The sequence below is a fragment of the Pelodiscus sinensis genome, unplaced genomic scaffold (assembly GCF_049634645.1).
Source record: "Pelodiscus sinensis isolate JC-2024 unplaced genomic scaffold, ASM4963464v1 ctg110, whole genome shotgun sequence".
In the NCBI taxonomy this organism is placed as follows: domain Eukaryota; kingdom Metazoa; phylum Chordata; order Testudines; family Trionychidae; genus Pelodiscus; species Pelodiscus sinensis.
Window position 1 is genome coordinate 34,571 of NW_027465850.1, and position 17,930 is coordinate 52,500.

At 68.5% G+C, this 17,930-nt stretch overlaps 2 protein-coding genes across 8 annotated transcripts in view; one reads left to right on the top strand and one right to left on the bottom strand.

Annotated features, from left to right (window-relative positions):
* Positions 1-4,809: 4,809 nt before the first annotated feature.
* On the top strand, positions 4,810-16,763 carry LRRC61 (leucine rich repeat containing 61). 7 transcript variants are annotated; one of them, XM_075915616.1, is made up of 3 exons: positions 4,816-4,931; positions 7,075-7,160; positions 15,585-16,763. In XM_075915616.1, the coding sequence occupies exon 3, from the start codon at positions 15,655-15,657 to the stop codon at positions 16,432-16,434; it is 780 nt and encodes a 259-aa protein (XP_075771731.1). In that variant the 5' UTR covers positions 4,816-4,931; positions 7,075-7,160; positions 15,585-15,654; the 3' UTR covers positions 16,435-16,763. The 7 variants fall into 7 exon arrangements, with proteins under 7 accessions (XP_075771728.1, XP_075771731.1, XP_075771729.1 ...); XM_075915617.1 differs by lacking the exon at positions 4,816-4,931 and adding an exon at positions 5,845-5,958; XM_075915613.1 differs by lacking the exon at positions 15,585-16,763 and having other exon boundaries at positions 4,810-4,931; positions 7,075-12,404.
* A 459-nt stretch (positions 16,764-17,222) lies between these two features.
* The window catches only part of LOC142823894 (retinoic acid receptor responder protein 2-like), a 5,933-nt gene continuing 5,225 nt past the window's right edge, over positions 17,223-17,930 (bottom strand). Inside the window, exon 5 of the mRNA XM_075915637.1 lies at positions 17,223-17,357. The gene's annotated coding sequence lies outside the window, so the exon portion shown is untranslated. The remainder of the gene's footprint in view (positions 17,358-17,930) is intronic.

The following is a 17,930-nucleotide window of genomic DNA, read 5'->3' on the forward strand; positions in this document are numbered from 1 at the left end:
CCCGAGGAGACCTGGTGAGACGGGAGCTGGGGCCGAGTGGGGCAGGTCAGACGTGCCCTCCCTGGAGCAGAGCTAATTTCCCGCTGGCGCGATGTGCGGCCGCTTGCAGCCTGGCAGCTTCTCCATGCAGAGCCAATGGCCAAGGAGTTAATTTTGTCCCACCTGCCCTTGTGCCCCGGGTCTTGGTGCTGCCCCACAGTGCAGCCCCACATCCGCTGCTTCTGCACCTTCCTGGGCCCCCGCTCCGGGCCCCTGGACTCCGGGCGGCCGGGGGGAGCAGGAACCAGTGCTGGCGGGTTGGCTGGAAAGCCAGTACCCCCAGCACCGTCTCCGCAGGGGTAGCAGGGACCGGGCGCGCGCTGGTCTCAAATGCTGCGCCGTGATTTTTAAATGTGTGAAGAGCAGGGCCGGCTCCTCCTGGGGCGGGCGCCTTGCTTCCTCCTTGTGCTACCGGACAGCAACCCTGGAAGGGCCGCCTCCGTCAATATTTACTTCGGGGGGCACAGGAGGGGAAGGGAGACAGGGCCTGGGGCGTGGGGTGCAGAGCTGTGGGGAACAGGCAGCTGGCTGGATATTTGGGCTCAGCAGCAGGTAGGAAGCAGAGAGACCCCGGGGTCAGCCCAGGGGCCGGGTTAATTCAACATCTTTGTGAATGCCCTGGCCGAGGGGATGGGTCGCACCCTCAGCACGTTTGTGGATGACGCTGAGTTAGGGGGAGGGGTCGATACGCTGGGGGGCAGGGAAGGGTCCAGAGGGACCTGGACAGGTTAGAGGGTTGGGCCAAAAGAAATCTGATGAGGTTCTACAAGGACAAGTGTAGAGTCCTGCCCTTGGGACGGAAGAATCCCAAGTATTGGTACAGGCTGGGGACCAACCAGCTAAGTAGTAGTTAGGCAGAAAAGGCCCTGGGGGTTACAGTGGATGAGAAGCAGGATATGAATCCTCAGGGCGCCCTTGTAGCCAAGAAGGCGAATGGCTTATTAGGGTGCATTAGGTGGAGCATTGCCAGCAGATCCAGAGATGTCATTATTCCCTTTTATTCGGCTCGGGTGAGGCTGCATCTGGAGTGTTGTGTCCAGTTCTGGGCCCCCCACTATAGAAAGGACGTGGACGCATTGGAGAGGGTCCAGCGGAGGCAACCAAAATGATTCGGGGGCTGGAGCACATGGCCTATGAGGAGAGGCTGAGGGACTTGGGTCTGTTCAGTCTGCAGAAGAGAAGAGTGAGGGGGGATTTGAGAGCAGCGTCTGTGAAGGGAGGTTCCAGAGAGGCTGGGGACAGGCTGGTCTCAGTGGTGACAGGTGGCAGAACAAGGAGCAATGGGCTCAAGTTGCAGTGGGGGAGGTCCAGGTTGGAGATTAGGAAAAGCTCTTTCCCTAGGCGGGTGGGAAGCGCTGGGCTGGGTTCCCTGGGGAGGGGGTGGAATCTCCGTCCCTGGAGTGTTTAGTCCTGGCTTGCAGGGCCCTGGCTGGGCTGATGGAGTCGGGCGGGTCCGGCTTTGGGCAGGGGTGGATCTGGTGGCTCCCGAGGTCTCTGCCCGCCCTCGTCGCTGAGGCTGTGTCTGCAGCCACGGCCTGTGGCGGCGCCGCCGGGGAAGCGTGCGGGTTTGGGTTTGGTCCGACGGGAGCCAGCTTTGATGAGGGCTTGGGGAGCTTGGATGCGATTGGGCAAAGCTGTTCTCCCTGCGAGCTGTGAGCAGGCTCCGTCCTCGGAGGGCGGCTGTTGTAGGGACACGCCTCCATTCCCACCTCTGGGGTGAGCGCTGCCCCAGGCCACCCCCGCATCTGGGCTTCCTGCTGCCTCCAGGGCCGTTGTGCTGCGGCTCTGGTCTGGCCCAGACCGGCCAGGCGCGTGCAGGCTGGGCACCAGCTCAAACCCAGAGAGGTCTCTCCGTGGCTGGTGCCAGTCCCCGTGGCACATGGGTGCAGCTCGACGCACGTGGCCCGCCACGCATCCGGTCCCGCTGGCACGGCCGGACTGGGCACATGAACACTGCCTGACCCCCCCGGTTCACCCCAGGCGGGCAGCTCCTCTCCCGGCTCCCGTTCCGCAGCAGCGCTTTCTCAGCCGGTGGCAGGCCGGCCACATGCCACGTGTGCTCACTTGTGCCGGGAGGAAAATGGGAACCTCTCGGCCCCGCCCTGAGCTGCCCAGGGCGTTACGGCCCCGTCTCTGCCCTGAGCCGGGAAGAGGTCAGTCTGCAGGAGTGAGGTGGGCGCTGGGTGGGGTGTGTGATGGGGGTGGGCCTCCATCACTTACTGCAGGAGGTGGGAAAGGAAATAAATGGGAAGACCCCTGAGAGGCCGTTGGGCCGGTGGAGTCTCATCTGGCTGCGGACGGTGATGCAGGATCGGGGGTACCCCACGTGCCGTCAGCGTCCAAGGAATTCCAGGGCATTTGGCTGCAGAGAGAGAGGGAAAACACACAGGCCAACAACATTACAGGTGTCAAGGCAAGGAGGGGAAGGAGGCTGAGTGACAATAGGGAACGTTTTGCTTCATTTGATGCCAAAGGCTCCCCGCAAGTCTGCAATCAAGTTTGAAACCTTCAGTTAAAAAGAATCCCGTCCTCGTCAAGACGCAAGTGAAATTAGCTATTCAAGGTTAGGGTGCCATATCTAACAAATAAAAAATGGGGAATTTGATAGCAGTGAGTGCAACCCAACAGGAAAATGCAGATAATTGATAAGGGAAGCTAAACATTGCAATGAAAAAAAAATCTATGGACAGGGCAGTTAAGAACCAAAAGAAGGAAATCATTAAGTGTACCCGGAACAAATTAAATCCTACTGCTGGTGTAAGTCTAATACTAGGTAAGGATGCTAAAGCTGACCATTGTGATGCAGAAAAGGCAGAGTATTGAATCAATATTTCTGTTCTGTGTTTGGAGTGAACGGGATGAAGTACTCATAGCTAACGCTGACAAAGAAATACCTTTTATTCCAATAGGAATCCTGCAGGTCATTAAACAAACACTGCAGAAGTTAATTTTTACATTGGAGGGAGTGGATAACTCATACCCAAGCCTATGAAACACCCAATAGTCTAGCAGCACCTCACAGACTAACAAAACATGTCGCTTGTATAGCTCTTGTGGGCACAGCCCGGCTCATGAGCCCATCAACATGTTTTGTTAGTCTCGAAGGTGCTGCAGGACTATTGGTTGTTTTCTAAGTTTTTCCAGTTACAGACTAACTCGGCTCCCCCTCTGAAGCTTCCAAACACGTGGGAAAGCCTGGCTTCCGGGCTTTCGTGACCTGCAATGTTGATTTTTAACAAACGGTGGCATGCTAGGACAGGTTTTCTCGACCTTTTTTTTATAAAGTACCCTTTTAATTAAAGTGTGTGTGTGTGTGCGTGCGTGCGTGTGTGTAACCCCTTTAAATAAATATATATATATATATATATATATACCACCAGTACCTACAGTTTTCAGACACACCATTTTTTTTTCTACCATTGCAACACATTTGTTTAAACAACTTAATCGTAGCCTGGCAGGTGATGAAATTTTTGGGTGTAAAAAGTACCAAAATAATAAAGTGCTGTACAACTTAAAACAAAAATTCAGTTTCCTCCAAAATTCAGTTGTTGATGTACCCCCCAGACTTCCCTCGAGTACCCCTAAGGCTACTCGTACCACGGGTTGAGAAACACTGCAGTAGGAAGTGTTAGGGTATGTCTACACTACCACTCTAGTTCGAACTAGGCATTCGAAGTTGCAAATGAAGCCCGGGATTTAAATATCCCCAGCTTCATTTGCATCTTGCCAGGCGCCGGCATTTTTAAATCCCCATTAGTGCGGACAAGGAGTAACGGTAGTTCGAATTAGAAAGCCTAATCCGAACTACCTAGTCTGTGCTGTGTGTAGCCGCGTGTAGCCGCAGGCACGGAGTCCGCACTAACGGGGATTTAAAAATGGCGGCGCCCGGCAAGATGCAAATGAAGCCCGGAAAATTCAAGTCCCGGGCTTCATTTGCAACTTCCAATGCCTACATTAACCATCCTAGTTCGAACTAGGGGGGTAGTGTAGACAGACCCTCAGAGAGCAGGGGGAATGCTCTCGTGGTGCAAATATTTGAAAAAAGACAGCAGACAGGCTGAGCCGAGATACCCAGACCCGTTAGCCCAAGAATGAGCCGGGGCAAAATCCCAGCAGGGCTGCTGTGGGGCACAGTCCAGGGATGTAAAATCCCGTGGAATCAGTTACCCAGTTAAACGTGACATTCTTTAACCCGGGTTGTTCCTCGAGGAGGAAGCTGAACTCTGACCCCAGACACATCCTTGGGGGGAAGGAGGTGCTGTCAGAGCGGAGGCTGTATGGGGGGGGTGAGGAACCTTCTCTTGGGCGGGGAGGCCGCTGACCCACAGAAAAATCATGTGGGGGCCGCACACAAGCAACCCCCCCCAAAACAACACACACGCAAAAAGCCCCAAACCCACGACTGAGAGGCAGCTAGACCCTCCCCTCGCACACCAGAGCCTGGGGGCCCCAGCTAGCAGATGTTGAGTGCTCCAGGCCTGAGGTGCACGGTGTGACGTCGCGTCGGGGTCCCCCGACTCCTGCACCCCTATAGTGGCATGAACAGACTCCCCCAGCCAGTAGAATAGAGGGAGTGTGTTCTCCCGGGTACAGCCCAGCACAGATGTAACCCGGTTCCAGGGCAGGCCTAGGATGCCTCAGCCCCCCTTGAGATGGGGGAGGCTGGGCCCCTAAATCCCAGCCCCTTGCTTAGGCTGCCTCCTCCATGATTCCAGCCAGAAACTACAAACTCTCTTCCAGCCCTGCCCCCAGCCAGGTGCTGGTCTCCGCCTCCTCCTCTGACTCCCTGGGAGGCAACTGGTCAGACGGGTTGGGCGACGCTGTCCTGCTGGGCCGTGCTACAAACAGCCGCCAGTGCGGGTCACCCACAGCCCACAGCAACCAGCAAGGTACCCCCCACATCACAGGCAGTGGGGGGCTGGAGCGCCAATGCTGGGGGGCCCTGAGCCTCGGGCGGATCCAGGCAAGCTGGGGGCCTGGGGCTGCATGGGCTGGCGCTCAGTCAGACACGAGGCCCTGGATCCTGCTGCCAGGCTGGTGGGGCTGGCCCCCCACTGAGACCCCTGGGGCAGCCCAAGGCCACACCACGCCCAGCCGAACGGGGCTGCACCTTGCCTGGCAGCCGGCCCCACTGGGGAGCATTGCTGGGGGTGGGCTGTGGAGGGCACTGCTGGGGGGGCGGACTAGGGGGGCCAGGCTGGGGGACATAGCTGGGGTGGGCTGGGGGCAGAATGGTGGGCGGGCTGGGAAGGAGAATGGGGGGTACTGGGTGGGGGCAGAATGGGGGGCACTGTGGGGGGTGGGGTGGGGGGCAGAATGGAGGGGCCTGGGGGGGACAGGCTGGGGGCACTGCGGGGGGCAGGTGGGGGGCAGAATGGAGGAGCCTGGGGGGGACAGGCTGGGGGCACTGCGGGGGGCAGGTGGGGGGCAGAATGGAGGAGCCTGGGGGGGACAGGCTGGGGGCACTGCGGGGGGCAGGTGGGGGGCAGAATGGAGGAGCCTGGGGGGGACAGGCTGGGGGCACTGCGGGGGGCAGGTGGGGGGCAGAATGGAGGAGCCTGGGGGGGACAGGCTGGGGGCACTGCGGGGGGCAGGGTGGGGGGCACTGCGGGGGACACGGGGGGGCACTGCGGGGGGCAGGGTGGGGGCACTGCGGGGGGCGGGGGGGCAGCTGTCAAAGGGGCCCTGGTGGGGGGAGGGGCGGCTGTCTCTGAGCCCTCCCGCCCTTGGGGGGAGCCTGGCCCCGCCCCACAGCGGCCCGCGCCCCTCAGGCGGGGGGGCAGCGCTCCCCCCGGCGGAAGCAAGGGGGGGTCTCTCCACGCCCCCCCGCGGGAGGCGGCGGCCATATTGGGGGGGGCTGGGTCGGTGCCTGCAGCCCGCGGGCGGGGCGCTGTGGGGCTGCGGCGGCCCGGCCGGGTAAGGGGGGGCTGGGGGGGGCGATGCCACCGCGCGGGGCGCACAGGCCCCCCCCGCCGGGCCACGGACCCCCCAATGCGCGTGCACAGAGGGCGGGGGTGGATGTTGGGAGTGGGGGAGGGGGCTGGGGGGCGCAAGGCGCGGGAGGGCAGCACGTGGGGCGGGGGTGGATGTTGGGGGTGGGGGAGGGGGCGCAAGGCGCGGGGGGGCAGCACGTGGGGCGGGGGTGGGGGCTGGGGGGCGCAAGGCGCGGGGGGGCAGCACGTGGGGCGGGGTGGATGTTGGGGGTGGGAGAGGGGGCTGGGGGGCACAAGGCGCGGGGGGGCAGCACGTGGGGCGGGGGTGGATGTTGGGGGTGGGAGAGGGGGCTGGGGGGCACAAGGCGCGGGGGGGCAGCACGTGGGGCGGGGGTGGATGTTGGGGGTGGGGGAGGGGGCTGGGGGGCGCAAGGCGCGGGGGGGCAGCACGTGGGGCGGGGGTGGATGTTGGGGGTGGGAGAGGGGGCTGGGGGGCACAAGGCGCGGGGGGGCAGCACGTGGGGCGGGGGTGGATGTTGGGGGTGGGGGAGGGGGCTGGGGGGCGCAAGGCGCGGGGGGCAGCACGTGGGGCGGGGGTGGGGGAGGGGGCTGGGGGGCGCAAGGCGCGGGGGGCAGCACGTGGGGCGGGGGTGCGGGAGGGGGCTGGGGGGCGCAAGGCGCGGGGGGCAGCACGTGGGGCGGGGGTGCGGGAGGGGGCTGGGGGGCGCAAGGCGCGGGGGGCAGCACGTGGGGCGGGGGTGGGGGAGGGGGCTGGGGGGCGCAAGGCGCGGGGGGCAGCACGTGGCGGGTGCCAGGGTATCAGTACCCGGTGGGTGGGGACCAGCGGCCCGGGGAGCCTGGGAGAAGCCCCCGAAGCGCGGAGCCGGGCGAGCCCAGCGAGCGGGAGACCCCGGGAGGGGAGGGCTGCCCCCCGACTCTCCCAGCGCCTGGCCCAGCGGGGCCGAGTGCCCCGAGCCCCCCAGTGCCGGGAGCCTTTGCCCCCCGGGCCGCACGGGGCCTGCAGCCGCCCTGCTCCGCCAGACCCGGCGGTGGGCTGCTGCTCCCTTGCAGGCGCTGAGCTTCCTTTCTGCTGTTGCAGGCCAGCGCCGGCGGCGAGGGGCCCGGACTCCCAGCGCGCTGCGGCCAGACGCCACGGGCCAGGCGGCGCCGCGGGACTGACCCCTCGTGAGTGGAGGCTCCCCCGGAAGTCAGCGAGCAGCTGCGACCCCGCCCCAGAACCTCCGTCCCTTCTCCGTCCCCGGGCGCCTTTCCGCTCTGCGCTGCCCCTCGGCCACTGGGGAGGATCGGCCTGGCCGGCGTGGCAGGGATGGGCCAGGCCCGCACGGCGCGCCTTGCCAGCCGCCTTTGGCTCCGGGTGTGTCCCTCGCCCCGGCGCCTGCTCCGGTGAGGGGAGGCAGGCTGCGGTGACTCGGCCATGGCAGGGCCCGGGGCGTGTGGCTCGCTGCCACGGGCCAGGGAAGAATGTGCCGCCGCCACGTTCCCCTTCGCCGGAGCCGGCCCGCCCCGCCACCTGCCCCTGGGCCCCGAGCAGGAGCACGTGCCTGAGATCGAGATCAAGCTGGAGTTTAGCGACGAGGAAGAGGCGGGCCCGGAGGGTGGCACCGTGGGACTCCGGGCGGCCTGCGGCGAAGGGAGCCCCGAGAGGGGGAAGGCAGAGCTGGCTCCCCGAGGTGTCCCGGCCGGCTGGCTCCCCCCTTCGCTGCTGGCCACGGGGACGGCTCTGGCGCGGGACTGGGCAGTGAAGTGCACCACGCCACCGGCATTCGGCCTCCCCGCCGGCGCCCGGCACCGCAGGACCACCTCCGAGGTGTGGCAGTTCTTCGTCGCCGACGCCCGCGACCCCTGCCGGGCCGTGTGCACCCTGTGCCAGGCCAGCGTGGGGCGCGGCAAGCTGCGGGGTCACTGCAACACCACCGCCCTCAAGCGCCACGTGGAGAGCAAGCACGCCCGGGAGTGGGGGCAGCGGCAGCGCGCGGAGGGCAGGGCCCCGGAGGAGGACGAGGAGGAGGAGGAGGAAGAGCAGGCCACAAAGGGGTATCCCTCGCAGGGCCCTGGCTTTGGCCCCAGCCGGGCGCAGGGCTCCCCGGCCCGAGCCCTGGGCAGGTTGCCCCGTGGTGCCCCCCACTTGCTGGCCATGCTCAGCGACTCCAGTGAGGAGGAGGAGGCGGAGGGGCGAGGGAGGACGGGCAGCACCGTCACCGACTCCTCCCCCGAGTCCAGCGAGGAGGCGAGTAGCGAGAGCAGCAAGCTGCCCCCCCCGGGCAAGAGGCGGGGCAGGAAGGGCAGTGCCCCCGCAGGGCGCCCCGCGCCAGGCCTAGCCGCGCCCTACCTGGGCCACCCCAAGGCCCGGCCCTTCAGCCTCCCCAGCGCCCCCCTGGTGCCGCCGGGCACCAAGCGCCGCAAGTCGACCTCGGCCGTCTGGCAGTTCTTCTACATCGACTGCAGCAACGTGTGCCGGGCCGTGTGCACCCTGTGCCAGGCCAGCGTCAGCCGGGGCAAGCTGGGCAGCCACTTCGGCACCTCCGCCCTCATGCGCCACCTGGAGGGCAAGCACCCGCGGGAGTGGGGGCGGGGCAGGGCCGCCGGCGCCCCCGCCGCCCTCCCGGGCAGCGCCCCGGCCAAGAGGCCGAGCCTGGAGCAGGCGGAGGAGGAGGAGCCTGCGGAAGACGCCGCCCTCACCTCGCCCGCGGCGTCGGACCCCCAGGGCTCTCCCTGCGTCAGCCCCAGCCGGGCCTCGGCCCCCACCTGCGACAGCCGGGAGAGCAAGGCGGAGAGGGGCCTGCTGCCCCCCGGCAAGAGCCAGGCCGAGCGGGCTGGGGACGTGCCCGGCAAGTACACCCCCAACCACCCGCGGGCGCAGGCCTGGAACCGCAGCATCGCCGAGCTGCTGTGCGGCATGGCCCTGCCCTGCTCCTTCGTGGCGGCCGAGCCCTTCCGCCGCTTCATGGCGCAAGCCGACCCGCGCTACCACGTCCCCTCGCCGGCCTTCTTCGCCCGCAAGGCCGTGCCCCAGCTGTGCCAGGCCCTCGGCCAGGGCCTGGCCCTGGCGCTGCAGCAGGCCAGCCTCAGCCGGGTGCATCTCAGCGCCCACCTGTGTGCCCCGGGGCCGGCGGGGCAGTGCCTGGCGCTGGCGGCACACTGGCTGGTGCCCCGCTCGGAGGCCGGGCTGGGCAGCCGGCGGCGGCGGGCGGTGCTGTGCGTGCGGGCACTGCCGGAGGAGCGGGCCCTGGCCGGCGTGCTGGCCGAGCAGCTGCACCTGTGGCTGGCCCAGAACTGCCTGAGCCCCGGCTTCCTGGTCTCGGGGGGCAGCCCGGGCGTGGCGCAGGCCGCCAAGGACAGCGGGCACCCCCACCTGCCCTGCTTCGCTCACTGCCTGAGCCGGCTGGTGCTGGACTTCCTGCGCCGCCAGCCCGGCCTCGAGGCCACGCTGGGGGCAGCCCGGGCCATCTGCGCCCACTTCGCCGGCTCCCCGGAGGCCAGGCGGGTGCTGGCGGAGCTGCAGCGTCAGCACGGCTCGGCCCCGCGCCACCTGAAGCCAGAGGCCGCGGCGGGCTGGGCTGCCACCTACGGCATGCTGGAGCGGCTGGTGGCGCTGCAGCCGGCGGTGCGGGAGTACGTGGGCACGCACCAGGCCGGCCTGGCGCTCCCCGCCCCCCAGTGGGCCCTGCTGGGCAGCCTGGTGGAGCTGCTGCAGCCCTTCGAGATGGCCGTGCGGGAGGCGAGCGCGGGCGAGGCCGCGCTGAGCCAGGTGCTGCCCCTGGTGCGCTACCTGCACATCTTCCTGCGGCAGGTGCGCGGGCGCTTCGAGAGCCAGGGCGGGGAGGGGGCCGGCCCCGCCGTGCGCCTGGCCGAGGGCCTGGCCCTGCAGCTCTCCGCCGAGCCCTGGCTGGCCGAGCTCTTCCACCGCCAGGAGTACGTGCTGGCCACGCTGCTCGACCCCCGCTTCAAGGGCAAGATGGACGCCATCCTGCCGCCGGGCGCCGACCTCGACCACTGGAAGCAGCTGCTGGTCCGCGAGGTCAAGGAGCTCCTGGCCTCGCCCGCCGGCTGCCCTCCCTCCCCCAGGAACGCCCAGCCCGGCAAGGCCTGTGGTGTGGGCACGGCCCTGCGGCCCCAGGAGGCAGCCACAGGGCCAGGGGAGCCCCAGGGTGGTAGGGGGCCAGCTGGGGAGGGCTCCGTGGCCCCCCCGCTAATCCAGAAGGAGAAGACCCTGACGGAGCACCTGGAGAGCGTGGGGCTGCTGGCCTCCAAGGGCTGCGGGGCCTCCCTCCCCTCCGAGAGCCACTCGGCCTGCGTGATGGTGGAGAGGTACCTGCGGGACAGCCAGACCATCGGGGCCCGGGAGGACCCGCTGGGGTACTGGGAGAAGCGGACCTGGCTCTGGCCGGCCTTGGCCAAGCTGGCCACCTTCTACCTGTCCTGCCCGCCCTCGGGGGCCTTCGTGGAGCACGTCTTCGCCGCCCCGGACAGCCCCTTCTCCCCGGAGAGGCGCCCGCCGGAGGGCGAGAACACAGAGCACCTCGCCTTCCTGAGAGCCAGCCTGGCCAGCTTCCCCGACTACCCCCCGCCGCCCCTCATCTGCTCGGAGAACGACAGCGCGGGCAGCAGCAGCGGGGGGGAGGACACCTGGCCGGCTTAGGGACCCTCCCCGAGACGGGCCGCCCGCCTGGCCCTGGGTACGCCAGGCCAGGGGAGGCCATGGGGACAGAGGTGGCGGGAGCTGGCTGGGGCCTGGCCTGGCTGTGGGGCTTTGAGCTCCCTTTCCCCAGCACAGTGACGAAGTGCTGGCCGCAGGAGGGCCACGAGCCAGGCCGGGCGCAGCCTGCTCCGCCAGCGCCGCGGGGGCAGCGCCCGAGTGTGGCGAGCCGCCCAGGGCAGGTGAGCGCTGCGGGGATTGGCAGGCGCGGGGCTGCGGGTGCATTTCCCCATCGAGTGTGCACAAGAACCCGAGCACGGCCAGGCTGGGTCCGCCTGACATCCAGCCAGCGTCCTGTCTGCCCGGCCAGTGCCGGGTGCCCTGGGGGAGTGGTCAGCACAGGCCATCTCTCCTGGTGGCCGGGCCCAGCTGATGGCAAACGGGCTAGAGCGGCGGCCGGGCCCAGCTGCTGGCAAACGGGCTAGAGCGGCGGCCGGGCCCAGCTGCTGGCAAACGGGCTAGAGCGGCGGCCGAGCCCAGCTGCTGGCAAACGGGCTAGAGCGGCGGCCGGGCCCAGCTGCTGGCAAACGGGCAAGAGTGGCGGCCGGGCCCAGCTGCTGGCAAACGGGCTAGAGCGGCGGCCGAGCCCAGCTGCTGGCAAACGGGCTAGAGCGGCGGCCGGGCCCAGCTGCTGGCAAACGGGCTAGAGCGGCGGCCGGGCCCTGCTGCTGGCAAACGGGCTAGAGCGGCGGCCGGGCCCAGCTGCTGGCAAACGGGCTAGAGCGGCGGCCAGGCCCTGCTGCTGGCAAACGGGCTAGAGCGGCGGCCGGGCCCAGCTGCTGGCAAACGGGCTAGAGCGGCGGCCGGGCCCTGCTGCTGGCAAACGGGCCAGAGCGGCGGCCGGGCGCAGCTGCTGGCAAACGGGCCAGAGCGGCGGCCGGGCCCAGCTGCTGGCAAACGGGCCAGAGCGGCGGCCGGGCGCAGCTGCTGGCGAACGGGCGAGAGCGGCGGCCGGGCCCAGCTGCTGGCGAACGGGCTAGAGCGGCGGCCGGGCCCTGCTGCTGGCAAACGGGCTAGAGCAGCGGCCGGGCCCAGCTGCTGGCAAACGGGCTAGAGCGGCGGCCGGGCCCAGCTGCTGGCAAACGGGCAAGAGTGGCGGCCGGGCCCAGCTGCTGGCAAACGGGCTAGAGCGGCGGCCGGGCCCAGCTGCTGGCAAACGGGCTAGAGCGGCGGCCGAGCCCAGCTGCTGGCAAACGGGCTAGAGCGGCGGCCGGGCCCAGCTGCTGGCAAACGGGCTAGAGCGGCGGCCGGGCCCTGCTGCTGGCAAACGGGCTAGAGCGGCGGCCGGGCCCAGCTGCTGGCAAACGGGCTAGAGCGGCGGCCAGGCCCTGCTGCTGGCAAACGGGCTAGAGCGGCGGCCGGGCCCAGCTGCTGGCAAACGGGCTAGAGCGGCGGCCGGGCCCTGCTGCTGGCAAACGGGCCAGAGCGGCGGCCGGGCGCAGCTGCTGGCAAACGGGCCAGAGCGGCGGCCGGGCCCAGCTGCTGGCAAACGGGCCAGAGCGGCGGCCGGGCGCAGCTGCTGGCGAACGGGCGAGAGCGGCGGCCGGGCCCAGCTGCTGGCAAACGGGCTAGAGCGGCGGCCGGGCCCTGCTGCTGGCAAACGGGCTAGAGCGGTGGCCGGGCCCTGCTGCCGGAGGGCGCTGTCCCTCGGGTGGAACCGGTCGCGCTGTTTCTCCAGCAGGGAAGGATGGAAATAAACGCTGGCTCTGGCACCCGCTGCTGCTGTGTGTGTCTGTTCCCTGCTCGGGGGCCTGGGCACAGCTGGGCAGGGGGGTCCCCACAACGCGAGCCCCAGCCTCCGGGTGCGCGGCTCAGCGTGGCGCTCGTCGGGCTCCGGCGGTCCTGGAGCAGCCCTGGCTGTGCACAAGGCTCACGGCCCGGCGGGAGATTCAGTCCCCTCTAACGAAGCTCCCGCCTGCCTGGCCGGGCCCGGACGTCTGCCCTGCAGGGTGCCATTGGGAGGTGGGCAGGAGGGGCACTGCAGGAGAAAGTGACTCCCATGGGTAAGGAGGCCTCTGACACCTGCCGCAGGCACCAGGCAGGACGGGGCGTCAGGCCCTTTGGAGGACAGGGGCAGGCTGGAATTCGGTCCGAAGACCGATGAAATCCAGCAGCAGCAAGTGCGCGGTGCTGGGCGGAGGGGGGCTCCAGTGCATGCCCCCCATGGGGAGTACCTGGCCGGGCGTGGAGCTGAAGAGAAGGCTGCTCAAGGGTACGGACGTGCACCCTGCACCTCAGCCAGATCCTGCCATCCCGCGGGGAGGGGGGTTAGGAGAGAGCCCGGAGAAGAGGAGCAAACAGCTGAGCCCGGCAGCCTGCCCGGGGGGGAGGGGCCAGTGGACCCCCAGGGGGCGGTAGGCTGGAGGACAGAACCCCGGGGCAGGGAGTGACCCCAGAACAGGCTCCCACGTGGAGGGGCTGGTGGCGCGGCCGGGGGCTCGCCGTGCCCAGGCAAGGCCGGGCTGGAGTTTGGCCAAAGGCTGCCAGGGCCTGGGTAGGCCTGGGTCCAGCCCTGCGCAGGCGGTGGGCCAAGAAGTTGGTTCCTCTCCAGGTCTGCCTGCTTAGGTTTCCATGGGCATCACAGTGTGTGTGTGTGAACAGTCTAGTGCACGTGTGTTTGCAAGTGTGCAGCACGTGGGGCGTGCCTTGTGCGAGCGCACCTGGTACCTGTCCGTGTGACTGCAGCGGGCATGTGCAGATACGTGAATGTGGGCGGTGTGTGCACATGCATGGGTCAGGCGGGAGCATGTGCAGTGTATCTGCGTGTGAATGGAGCAGAGCTCTGTGTGTGCAGGGGGGTAGGTGTGAGCAGAGTGTATCTAGATCTGTGCGTGTGCACAGGGTGTATCTATATTGGCATGTGTGTGCACAGTATCTGTGCAGATCAGCATGTGTGTGTGCACACGGTGTATCTGTGCAGGGTGTATCTGTATGCACGCTGTATATCCCGGCATGCGTGTATGCACAGGGTGTATCTGCAGATCGGTGTGTGTGTGTGTGTGCACGCACAGTGTTGCTGCAGTGTGTGTAGGTGTGAGCAGAGTATATCTGTGCATGTGCACAAGGTGTATCTGTGTGTATATTGGCATGTGAGTGCACTGTGTGTATTTCTGTGCAGATCTGCATGTGTGTGCATGCATGGTGTATCTGTGCACACTGTATCGGCATGTGTGTGTGCATGCTGTGTATCTCTGCAGATCTGGATGTGTGAGTGCACAGGGTGTCTGCAGCGTGTGTAGCTGTGAGCGGAGTGTATCTGTGCATGTGCACAGGGTGTATCTGTGTCTACTGGCGTGCGAGTGCACAGTGTGTGCGCGTGCATAGTGTATCTGTGCACGCTGTTTATCTCGGCGTGTGTGCGTGCACGGGGTATCTGCGCGGGTCCGGCTGCGTGTGCGCGCGCGCTGCATGGCTGCACGGCGGGGTGCGTGTGCACGCACCGACCCGCCTGTCACGCGGCGCTCACTGGAGCCTCCCCCACCGTCTGCGGAACGCGACTCTGGCCCTTTAAATGCTCCCGGCCCGAGAGCTGTTGCCACGCCCCCTGTTGCCATGACAACGCGGCTCGGGCGCCCGCCCCCCTCGCCTCGCAGAGGATCGCCCGGGCGCGCGGAGGCGGCTGCGGCGGGTGCGGGTCCGTGTCCGGGGCGGGTCTGGCCGCGCGTGTCCGTGTGCGCGCGTGTGCATCCGTGTGCGCGCTCGTGTGTCAGTGTGCGCGCGTGTGCATCCGTGTGCGTGTTTGTGTCAGTGCGCGCGCGTGTGCATCCGTGCGTGATTGTGTGTCGTTGTGCGTGCGTGTGCATCCGTGCGTGATTGTGTGTCGTTGTGCGTGCGTGTGCATCTGTGCGCGCTCGTGTGTCGTGTGCGCATGTGCATCCGTGTGCGTGTTTGTCAGTGCGCGCGCGTGCATCCGTGCGTGATTGTGTCGTGTGCGCGTGTGCATCCGTGCGCGCTCGTGTGTCCGTGTGCGCGCGTGTGCATCCGTGTGCGCGCTCGTGTGTCAGTGTGCGCGCGTGTGCATCACTGTGCGCGCTCGTGTGTCAGTGTGCGCGCGTGTGCATCCGTGTGAGCGCTCGTGTGTCAGTGTGCGTGCGTGTGCATCCGTGTGCGTGTTTGTGTCAGTGCGCGCGCGTGTGTATCCGTGCGTGATTGTGTGTCGTGTGCGCGTGTGCATCCGTGCGTGATTGTGTGTGTGTCCAAGTGCAGTCCTCCGTGTGTGTGCGCATCTGCTTGTGCCCGCCCCGTGCTTGTCCGTGTGGGCGCAGGGGCGCGTGTTCGCGCAGCTGTGCGCCTTTGCGGGCGGTGCCTGCACACCTGGGTGTGCACACGTGTGCGGGCGTTTCCCGGGGCCCGCCAGCCCGCGAAGGGGGGGTCTGTGGCAGAAGCCCCCAAGCGCTCCCTGGCCCGCTGGAGGAGGCCGGCTGGACCCCCAGGATGGCCCGGGCCTGGGCCCTGGTGCTCAGAGGGGCTGAGCGCTGTGGAGCCAGGCGGGCACCCTGGGCATACCGGGAACCCCCCCCCCACCACCTGTTTGGGTGGCCAGGCCCTGCCCCCCCTTCCCGCCCGTGTTCCCAGCCCCACCACTGCAGCCCTGGCAGGCCCAGCAGCTGGAGCGGGAGGGGGCACTGAAGAGCCAGCCAGAGCGGCTGGGGTGGGGGGCTAGTGATCTGAGCCGGGGGGGAGGGGGTGAATTCTCCCCCCCCCCCCCGCAGTCCTGCTGCCCAGGGCCTGGCAGCACCCGGCAGGAAGAGCCGTGGCCCCCCCTTACTCATTGCCCCAGCCCAGGTGCTGAGCTGCCCTGGCCCCCGAGATGGCTTTGTGGATGGGGGGTGGGGAGTTCCGGGGGTGGCGGGACTTGGGCGGGGCCTGATCCTGTCTCCTCTCCCTTCCAGGGGCCGGCGCGTTCCTGGCGGGACTCGGCGTGAGCAGGCTCCTGGGGGCCCCCGTGCCGGGCCCAGCGCCATGGAGCCGCGGGCGGAGCAGGGGCCGGAGGGCGAGGCCGGGCGGGTCACGGCCCAGCTGCTGAAGGCCAAGACGGGCGAGTTCGCCCTGGACTCCATCCTGCTGCTCAAGCTGCCGGGCCTGGGCCTCTGGGACCTGGGCTGCCTGGGCGAGTGCGCCAGCCTGGAGTGGCTGGACCTGTCGGGCAACGGCCTGTCCCAGCTGGGCCCGCTGGCCGGCCTGCGCTACCTGGCCGTGCTGGACGTCTCGGCCAACCGCCTGAGCAGCCTGGAGCCGCTGGGCGCCTGCGAGAGCCTCCAGCGCCTCAACGCCGCCGGCAACCTGCTGGGCAGCCTGCCGCAGCTGCAGGGCCTGGCGGGGCTGCGCCGGCTGGAGAGCCTGCGGCTGCACGACGCCCGGGCCCGGCTCAGCAACCCGCTGTGCGCCTCGCCCGCCTACCCCGCCGCCCTGCTGGGCCTGCTGCCCGGCCTGCGGGCCCTGGACGGCCAGCGGGTGTGCGGGCGCGGCAGCGAGCTCCGCCAGCTCTGCCGGGACCTGGACCGCTCCCTGGAGCGGGGCGCCGGCGGGGCGGGCGGGGCGGAGCCGCCGGGCGCCGCCCTGCCCTGGCTGGAGGAGGGCTACTGGGAGCGCCGCCCGGCCCGGCGCGGCTCCGTGGCCGAGGAGGCCTACCGGCAGTTCGGCGAGGCCCTGCGGGAGTGCCGGGAGCTGGGCCAGAGGGCGGACAACGCCATCGCGCAGGCCGAGCGGGCCCTGGGCGCCCCCGGCTCCTACGTCTTCTGAGCCGGCCCGGCCCCCTCTGCGCCGAGAGCCCTCTGCCCTGCCAGGCCGGCCCTCGGACGCAGCCCTTCCCGCCCAGCCCCGTGGCCACGCTGCACACTGGGGCAGTGACCACCCCGTGCCCGTGTCCCCGCCTGGCTGCCGCTGGGCTCACTCAGCCCCACCCCGCTCTCAGCACTTGGGGCAGCGCCCGCTGGGGAGTCCTGCCTGGGCGAGGAGGGGGGGGCACAGCCCATGGGGGAGGCAGGCCCGGGCGCTGCCCGTCTGCTCAGTGGAAATGCTGGGCCCGTGATGTTATTTGCCTGTGAATTAAAGGTCTTGTCTCCGCCCTGGCCCTGCCTCTCTGTGCCCGGCTTGTGGGGCCCTCCGGCGCCGTGGGGCCTGCTTGCTCGGTGTGCTGCTCTGTCCCCCCACTCCATCCCCCCCTTTCCACCAGCCTGGCCTGGTCCGTCGCCCTGCACCCGCCTGCTCGCTGGAGTCTGGCTCGTAAAAGTGGGTGGGGGTGTCACACCCCATGGCCAGCCCCCCTTGCTCTAAACTCTCCGCCCCCCGTAGTGACGAGGAGCTGAGCCCAGCGCCCCAGCAGGGGAAAAGGGGGTGCCAGGCTCATGGGCTGCCCCACCCCGGCAGGACACAGTGCGCGGGAGCAGACGGCTCTGGGGGCGAGCCGGTGCGGTGGGAGCCAGGCCAGGTGCCAAGGTGGGAGCCGGAGAAATACCCCGGCGCCGGCTGGAGCGAGCGAGCGACCGTCCGCTGTCCGGGCAGCCCCTGTGCGAACGACAGCCCAGCCCTTCCGCAGCGTAGCTCTGCCTTTATTGGGAGGAACAGCCGGTGCAGCGGTGCCAGGGGGGTAATTCAGGGGGGCAGGCCGGCCCGGTGCTGGGGTTGTCGGACCGGCTGGCGGGGCCGCTGGGCCCTGGCGCTGCCTGGGAAGAGGAGACAGCGCGGGGTTAGGGTTACCGCTGGGGGCCGCTCTCCGGGGGGCTTGTCTCGGCGAGGGAGGGGGAGGGGGGGGGAGGTGCCCGCCCTGCCCAGGCAGCCCAGTGGGTCACATTCACAGCACCAGGTGGCCTGGGGGGGAGCAAGGGCCCCCCGGGACTGGCAGGGCTGGGCTGGCGCTTCGGTGGGTCTGCCCCAGCCGGGCTGCTCTGGACCGCTGCTGGGGCTGCTGCCGGGGGCCACAGTGTGGGGGGGACCCAGACCCCCCGCCCAGCAAGCGCACTGCACGTGGGCAGCGAGCAGCAGCCGGACTGTAACCCTTGGTCACCGCTGCCTGGGCCGAGCCCGAGTCTCTGCAGCCCTGCCCGGACCCCCAGGCCTCCGCCCCTGCGCTGCCTGCTCTTGGTCCCCCCCCCCGGGGGCTGCCCTCCCCAACGGTGACCCCTCCCACCTGGGTGCAGCTTGGCCCCTCAGCTGGGCAGCGTCGGCCCCACGGGCATCGGCTGGGCAGGAAGCTGGGGGGGCAGGTGGGGCCAGCCCCCCCCCCAGCGCCAGGTCCA

Bases quoted from the DNA above. Each gene is read 5' to 3' on its own strand.
- LRRC61 (XM_075915613.1), top strand. From the start codon at position 7,411: ATGGCAGGGCCCGGGGCGTGTGGCTCGCTGCCACGGGCCAGGGAAGAA.